Below are 9,037 nucleotides of genomic sequence, written 5' to 3'. Positions count from 1 at the left end.
CTGGCAGTTCAAACCCACGTCACTCCTCCGAAGGAACCGGGTCAGCCTACTTCTGTAACCCTCTTGGAAACCCAGGAGGGGTCGCTATGAGTAGGGTCTGACTCCACGGCACATAACAACAGAACTTCTTAAAGACCTAATGGTGCAGAGGGTAAGTGCTCGGTTGCAAAAGGAAACCAATCTCTCCTGAGAGAAACGTGGGGCAGTGCGCTTCCATGAAGATTTACTGCCTGGGAAATGCTACGGGGGCAGTTTTACTCCGTCCTGTAAGATTGTTGACTCCGAATTCAATCCCAAGGCAACAAATTTTTTTTTTTTTTGTATTTTTTGTTTTAATGCTTCTCAACACTAGCTTATTAGAAGAACTGTTTGTATTATCTTCTGTTTCAATATCGTGGAAACGTCCCGGTGGCCGCTGACTAGAGGCTTGTTGTTAGATGCCGTGGACTAGAAGTGGGGAAGATTAAGATAGATATTTTAAAGGTCTTAAATTTCCTACAGAGTATGGTAGTAGTTTTACCTAGCCCGGCATTTTCACGGGTGAAAATGCTCGGTGAAGTACAATTCCTCCAACCCGGTTAACCAACAAGGTTACGCCCCTCAGCGGCCACCATTGGGCCTTTAATAAACCCGCCGCGGCTCTCCCACCTCCCCGCGGGCGTGCACTTCCGGCCGCAGGGATGCTCGGGAACGCGCTTCGCGAACCTCCACCAACCAGCGACTCCGCCAGACCGGAGCGAGTACGCGCGCGCACATATATGCGCAGGTTCGAATCTCCGTCGTTTCGCGGTTGCTCCCCAACGTCCGGGTCGCAACTCGGCGACGGCGAGCGCGGTGCGCGCGCCGGCCTTCAACCCTCTCTGCCCTATCCACTTTCCCGTTGCTAATTCGCACTGACTTCGTTCCGGCCCTTCGTTGCGCGCTCTGGCCTGGACCTACGTCTCCGCAGCTATCAGCGCTCGGTTTCCCGCGCCAGTCCGGCTCCGCCCGAGACTCTGGGCCCATGGCCAAGCGGCGTGCGGCCGAGCCGCTGACGTTCCACGTGCCTTGGAAGCGGCTCCTGCTCTGCGACTTCGCGGAGGAGTCGCCGCCGCTGTGGATCCCGCCGCAGAGGCCCTCGCTACCGGGGCAGCCCCTCGGTGTCCCCGAACTGCCCCGAAAGCGCAAAATCGGCGCGGGGGCCATGGCCGAACCCTCGGCTTCACCTAGCAAGCGCCGTGACAGCGGGGACGACAGCGCTCCTGGCAGCCTGGGAGACGAGGAGCGTGAGGGCCGCAGGCTAGAGACCGGAGAGCCGCGGGAGCAGCCCCTCAGACCGGGGGAGGAGCCCCGGGGCGTCAGGCTCCAGAGGGGCGGTGGCGACGAAGGGGCGGGGCGCTCAGAGACCGCACGGGGAGACTGGGGGGCCGCGCCGTGCCAGGTAGGGTCAAGTACGGGATGGGTGCATTTGAGGGCGGACAGGGTGAGGGATGAAGGGGTCCCTCTTTCCCCTGGCAGACAGCTCACCTTGGGGAAGGAACAGATCGACCCGCTCTAGACTGAAGTTCTTCAAGACAAAAAAGCTCGGGCCAATGGCCCGGGAATGGACGTCTGTCCTCAGGCCACACGCACAGGGACCCAGAGCCCGCCTGTGGCAGCATTTAGGGCAGAGTCCAGCGGACTGAAAGCACTTTCTTAAACTAGTGTGAAAGAGACTGTCGAGTAAAATAGAGGGCCCTGGCAGTTGCTGCTCCTGTGACACAAAAGGAGGAAGCAGGAACATGGTCACGACAGACTATTACAGAGTATGGTAAAGGCGTTGACTGTCCGCACATAGGTACTCAAAGACAAACGTCAGAAGAAGGTGTAGTGTCTTCCTTGGTTTGCCAATAGTTATATTAGAATACTTGCAAAGAGGGTGTGCAATGTGGTAGGCACTAGTTGGATATACTTAGGCATGAGAGCTCACTTGATAAGAAAGGCCTTCCTTTCTTGGGAGAAGCTCTTTTAACTCAAAGTGTTAAAACTCCTCAAGGGATTGTGTTTGAAACTTGAGGCCCTAAGAAAAAGTATATAGGAGCATCATTTCAGGAGATCCCTCCTCGGGAACTTGCCTCATCTTTATCTAAGAAGATCTGGATTGTCCGGATCTGTGTTGCTCACGATGGCAGCCACTAGCCATATAAGACCGTTGAGCACTTAAAATATGGCTAGTCCAAATTGAGATATGTAGTCAGTGTACAATACACTCTAGATTTCAGAGATTTAGTATGAAATAAGGAAAATTTTTATATTGATTACACATTGAAATAACATTTTTGATATATTGGATTAAATAAAATATGCTAAAAGTAAGTTCAACTGCTTCTTTTACATTTCTTATATGGCTACTCAAATAAAAAATCAAACTCAATGCCATCCAGCCAATTCTGACTCATAACAATCCCCACTAGATTTCTAAGGCTGTATGTCTTTTCGGAAGCAGGTTGCCTCATCTTCCACAGAGCAGGTTTGAACCACCATCCTTTTGGTTAGCAGCCAAGTGCCTTAACCACTATAACAGAGCTCCTTCGTATAGCTACTAGAAAATGTGAAATTATGTATGTGCCTAGCATATTTTTATTGAGCAGTGCTGGTTTAGACCTAGGAGTTCGAGCTGATTTTTGGCATTTGTGGGTTGACCACCAGGGACTTTTGAGAATGCAGGCACTAAGTACAGGGCTATACATTTACCAGACTCCTCAGCCACAACATCATAGCACCTACCTCCCATTTATCCATTGTGTTTTTAAGTATCGTATAGAAGAATTTATCAAATACCTTTTAAAACAAAAGTAATTGAAGTTCCTTTGGTATGACTTGTTCTTGGTGAAAAATTAATAAAATAATGACAATTTTATAATTAGGAAAAATGTTTTATCCATGATTATAAGGAATTATCTTTTTGACTTAATCTAATATGATGGGCATTTCTGGATGAAATTTAAACTGTAAATATTTCTACATCAAGTTTTATTGGCATTTAGGAAGCATGAGCCTTTACTAGACTTTTTTTTTTATATTGCACTAATATGTTCAAAATCAAAACAATGATAGTTACAAAGACCTATTGGATATGGAGTTAAGTTGTATAGCTTGAAAACTTTTCCTCTTCAGACCATTTTTTGACTGCCATGAATCAGGTACCCCACCCATACATAGACTTGTTCCTCCTTCCAGAATATGCTTACTGCACTATGCAACAAAAATGATAAGCAAGTACAGAAATGGCAACTAGGCAAAGAAAAATAATTATTTCATGGATCGTCACAAGGATGTCTGCTTAGATTCTGGACACACCTGTTATCTCCCTATGGTAATGACTTGATGACTTAACCTGGCTGTTGTTCCTATACAATAAAAACAAACCCAACTCATTGCCATTGAGTTGATTCCTACTCATAGTGACCCTCACTGGGTTTCCAAGGTGATAAGCCTTTATGGAAGCAGATTGCCCCATCTTACTTCCATGGGGTGGCTGGTGGGTTTGAACTGGGAACCTGATTAGCAGTCAGATGCCTTAGGCACTGCACCATCAGAGCTCTTCCTATATGTAGTCACAAAATGCATGGCAGGAGACAAGCTTGGCTCTCCGATTTCCTTCACCAAGACTTGTTCGCTAATAGCTTTTGGCAAAAGCCTAGGAACTCTGTCATATTCCTAATATTTCTTAGATCTGTTCCTGTTCTGCTTCTCTTCTGCCAACCTGGAAAGAGGAACATGTTCTCTCTAGATTCCTTCTTTTCTTCCTGCCTCCAAAGGTAGACTGCACCTACTGATTTATCAAATATCTTGTTATCTGACATTTCTTAGAGCTATACTAAAAATTTATCTAACTATTTTTGCATTAATGACATACACCTGGTAGTAACAAATGCCAGCGTGTGAGGCAAGAGTAATATTGCCTGTGATGGTTAAAGTTATGTGTCAACTTGGCTGGGCCATGGTTCTCAGTGATTTGGCAGTTAAGTAATAATGTAACTTGGCAGTTATGTAATGTAGTTACCCATTTTGTGATCTAATGTGACCTCCATTTTCACATGACTTATTTTTGCATAACTACATGTCGGTGAGTGAGATGTGGTTTTATTTTGTTTTAAAGGCTTTATAGCTAATTGCCAACAGGAAACAGGATATAACAAAACAAAACATGAAAAAGTTAAAAAGCTTTTTCAGTTTATACAGTAAATGTCAGGTTCCTGATGGGAATCAGGGCTTAGTCCCTGCTTTCACCCTTGGAGTCTCATTTAGGGAACATTTCCTCAAATAATGTCACTTCTTTATAATTGAAGATGAAATCTGGCAGAATAATCGAGCCTCTTTTCTGTCTTGGAAGCTTGGAGTATTTCCTAAGTTTCAGATGTATTCTGTTTTTTTTTTTTTTTTGTTAGAGAACTAAACTAAAACCCAGTATTACTTCATTAAATATTTGTCTTTTCAAAATAGTGTTACTTTATGCAGATTGAATTGCTCTGTCAATGTTGACCCATACTGTTAGATTGTTTAATGGAAAGTAAACAAATATTTTGACTAGAGAAAATTGTGATTCCTAGTAGCAATATTGAACACTTAACTGTTAAACCTTAATTTTCACAGCAGTCCTTCTAGGTGGGTGTCATTATTCCCATTTTAATGATGAGGAAGTAGATGATTTGAACAACAGATTTTCCCAAAAGGTAGAGAAATAGATCATTATTTTAAATTTAATTTGCTTATTACAGTGAAATATTTAAGATCCTTTGAATTAGTACGTTTGTATCCCAATATTAAAAAATTTCCATGCATAGAGAGGGAGAACAATGTGGAACAAAACTCAAAATCATTTGGAGGCAAAAAAAAAAAAGAAGGTGGGGACCAGGTTTGCTGGTCCAATAGAGCCTGGTGGAACCACTGAGACTATGGCCCCTAGCTGCCCTTCAGCTCTGGAATTGAACCCACACCTGTGGTTTCCAGCCAAAGTACAGGCATGTGAGTGAAACATTTACCTCAAGTAGACACACGCCCTGGAGAGAACAATCATGGGAGAAGGAAGGGCTGCTTATGCACAGGGAGACAGCTCAGGGCGCAGAAGAGTATGGAGGGATGGACACTGGGAAGAGGTAACTATGGGGAGGAAGTGGGAGGGGAGCTGTTGCATTGTAAATTTTGGTCAATGACATGAGACAAAGTATATGTGAATTGCTGTATGAAAAGTGAATTTACTCTGTAAATCTTCACCCAAATCAAAATAAAATTTAAAAAAAAAAGAAATTTCCAAATGACTAAAGGCATTTAATGAACTTCGTGATGAGATTTCCATATAGACCAGTGTTGTCCACTAGCCATTATTGAGCACCAGCAACCACTAGCCATTATTGAGCATTGAAATGTGGTTAGTCTGAAAGGTGCTGGAAGTGTAAAATACACACTAGATTTAAAAGACTTAGTATGATAAAAAGAATATAAACTACCTTATTAATTTTTAAAATACTGATTGCAAGTTGAAATTGTACTATTTTGGATATACTGGGTGAAATAAAATAGGGAGATTAATTTGACGTATTTCTTTGTACTTTTTAGCTGTGTTTACTAGAAAATTTAAAATTGCATATGTGGCTCCCTTTATATTTCTGTTGGGCAATACTGCTGTGCTGCTGTGTAGAAAGGATAAACCTGAAGAACTCAATATAGTAGAATATATATCCATCCATCTGGGAGGTGTTATCCATCGCAATAGTCGTCTCGGAAATCTGTATATAATTCCAGTGCTATTTCCTTTGCATAAAGTATGGAATACTATTGAAATTCTGTGCCAGTTTTGAACTTTATTAGAACATCGACTTCATTTTATAAGTATGCTGCTGGATTTTTAAGGAGCCAGCACACATTTAGATTTATAAGTTTTGGTTGATTGATTTAAGAGTTATATCTTATACAGAATAGTGTATAAGTTATATGAGTATCAAATACATATATACCAAATTGTATATAAGTGTATTTATTGTTTAATACATTACTGTTTCTTCTTTGAAAGGTGAAAAATTTTAAGACTGTTTTCAGACATTTTCTTTGGTTGCAAAATGGGAAAAACCCTGTGGGAAGTGTTTCCTGAAAATAATGACTTTTTCTAAGTCACTAACCTACGTTCATCTCTCCTTTTTTCCCCACAAAGCATAATGAAGAATTTTGGCAGTATAATACATTTCAGTACTGGAGGAATCCATTACCACCTATTGATTTGGCAGACATTGAAATTGTTAATGAAGATAAGCTGACAGAATTAACACTTCAGGGCAAGAATGAAGTGGTTGAGATTGACATGGAGTCATGATTGGAGGAGCTGAAGAAATAGTTCCTGCTGGATTTGAGGCGACGTCTCTAAGTGACTTCATGTAGTCTTAAGGGAAAAATAGTTTTCCATACTTGGTGTGTTGTTATTCCTGAACCTGAAAAAGAAGAAAAGGTTGTTTTAAAGATAAATGCCTGCTGATCCTCCTCATACATATTTATTAAGGATATAATACAGTTATAGGGGAAGTATTTTACATATGAATTCTTAAATTTTGTTTAGATTCTAAGTTTGAAGAGACCAATATTATAAAAAGGAATTCTGGCAGTTTTAGAAGTAAGTGAGAAATACTTAAGTAATATTCCTCCTGTCTGCACCGATTGGTTTATTGTGGCCATGAAGATTGTTTTATAATGTTATTAATAAAATACTTTCTTAATACATTTTATTGACTCTTAGTTGAACTCTTCTTAAATAGCTGACTTAAACATCTATGCAAACTTAAAATGTAGAGGATTCTTTCTGAAAGTTGATACTGTTTTAAAAGAGCTTTCTAAATGTAAAGTAGTGTGAATTTCAGTTGGGTAGCATGTTTGCATATCTTTTAATATTTGGTATTTGTTAAACTCTAATGGGCAATCAGAAATGGATAAACAACAATTGGAAATGTTAGCTGCAGTTCATTTCGACTCATGGTGACCCCAGGTGTGTCAGTAGCACTTCTCTAAGGATTTAAATGCTATGCTGTGACCTTTCAGAACAGATTGTCAAGCCTGTCTTCGAAGGTGTGCCTATGGATGGTTTCAAACCACCAACCTTTCGGCTAGTAGTTGAGAATGTAACCATATGCATCACCCAGGACCTAATGAAAAGTGAGTAGGTGCCATTATGTTCTCTTTTCCCAGGATAAGAGGAAATAAATTTATCATATGGTCAGTCTTGGTTTTGAATTACTTTGAGGGGATAGCTTTTATTGCTTATTACTTTAGACTTGTAGTTCTCAACACTGACAACTCTTCAAAAATCTTTGCCTGGGCCCTACTCTTAAAAGATTCTCATTTAGTTCTGAGTGGACCTTGAGTGTAAATATTTTTCAAAGCATCAATCCTTTCCCTCTGCCTATTCCTGTAATGTGCAGATAGGGTTGAGAACCACTAGATTAATGGCAGTTTTTCCTGTTTAAAGGAGATAACTAATTTGAGCTGAAGCAATGCCAATTACTTAGCTTTGTTTTTATTTTGCCCTGTTGATGACATTGTTATAATTATAGTATTATTACTGTTTCATTGTTAAATAAAGTAAGCATTATGTGTTTGAGTTACATGAGTATCAATGATTACATTAATTAACTGCAGTACTGTATCCTGACTGTTTGCTTTGTAATTGACTAACTTGTCCCTGCTTGTACATGTACTGTTTTTGATGACATTAGATCTAAAATTCAAGAAGATGATAAATGCCAGTTAAGAGAAAAAACTTGATGTATTTTGTGTTGTAGAATTTCAGTATGAGTTAACATTAATAAGATGATAAACTATATATAATGTGACTTTGCACGAATGTTTCCTTCCTATTAACATTAAGCAAGTTAGTTTTTGTCTCCAAACTTCAGATTTGTCATCCATTAAATGGGAATAAAAAGATTATCTGGACCAGTAAGCCATATGATGATAAATGGAGAAAATACTGTTATCAAGGATTTAATTTTACTTGGATCCACAATCAATGCCCATGGAAGCAGTAGTCAGGAAATCAAGTGACATACTGCACTGGGAAAATCTGTGGCAAAAGACCTCTTTCAAGTATTAAAAGGCAAAGATATCACTTATTCAATCACCTTTTACTATTTGCAATCACCTCATGTGTGCAAAAACTGGACAATGAATAAGGAAGACTAAAGAAGATGCAATTTGAATTATGGTATTGGCAAAGAATTTTGAACATACCGTGGACTGGCAAAAGAATAAACAAATCTGTCTTAGAGGAAGGACAACCAGAATGGTCCTTAGAAGTGAGGATGGTAAGACTTTGTCTAACTTTGGACATGTTATCAGGAGGGACCAGTTCCTAGAGAAGGATATCATGCTTTGGTAAAGTATACCAAAAACAGGAGGAAGAGCCTCAATGAGATGGATTGACACATTGGTTGCAACAGTGGGCTCAAACATAGCAATGATTGTGAAGATGGTACAGGACCGGGCAGCTTTTTGTTTTGTACATAAGAGTTGCAGTGAGTTGGAACTGACTTGATGGCACCTAATAACAATGCCTCACAGAGACTATGTTTATTAAGGCTCAGGCAATGTACTAAGTACTTCACATGCATCATCTTGTGTATTTTTCAAAATACCCTTATGTGTAAAGTAGGTTCCAGAAAATTAGAATAAAAGTGCTGCCTATAGTTGCATTTTGTTCTGCACTGTATGGGCTGCAGTTAGGAGTTTCAAGGTAAGAATTGGAATTGAAATAGCAAGGATACCAAGCAAATGGGGAAGCAGTTAAAGAATGCAAAAAGTAAAATGGTAAACTTGCTTTTCCCCTTCTGTTTGGTCTGAGGAATAGTGTGTGTCTTGTTCACTGCTCTATTCTTAGAGCCTGGAACAGTACCTGGTGCATTTGAGGCAATCAGTAAATATTGAATGAATAAATAAATGGACATTCTTATTTGTTGATAGAAAGTTAATATCAGCTATTTTAGTTCTAGGAATTTATCTGAAAAAGCTAGGCTGTTTACCCAAAGAAGCATGAATG

General features: G+C 40.2%; 1 protein-coding gene across 1 annotated transcript; it reads left to right on the top strand.

Annotated features, from left to right (window-relative positions):
- Nucleotides 1–1,003: 1,003 nt before the first annotated feature.
- On the top strand, nt 1,004–6,328 carry CUNH9orf40 (chromosome unknown C9orf40 homolog). The gene is made up of 2 exons (XM_007938528.1): nt 1,004–1,420; nt 6,170–6,328. The coding sequence occupies exons 1-2, from the start codon at nt 1,004–1,006 to the stop codon at nt 6,326–6,328; spliced, it is 576 nt and encodes a 191-aa protein (XP_007936719.1).
- The last annotated feature ends 2,709 nt before the right edge of the window (nt 6,329–9,037 follow it).

Source organism: Orycteropus afer, unplaced genomic scaffold (genome assembly GCF_000298275.1).
Source record: "Orycteropus afer afer isolate SDZICR_OR568_19922 unplaced genomic scaffold, OryAfe1.0 scaffold00005, whole genome shotgun sequence".
NCBI lineage: Eukaryota > Metazoa > Chordata > Mammalia > Tubulidentata > Orycteropodidae > Orycteropus > Orycteropus afer.
The sequence above is the reverse complement of the archived record's forward strand: the minus strand, read 5'-3'. Positions and strand labels throughout refer to the sequence as shown.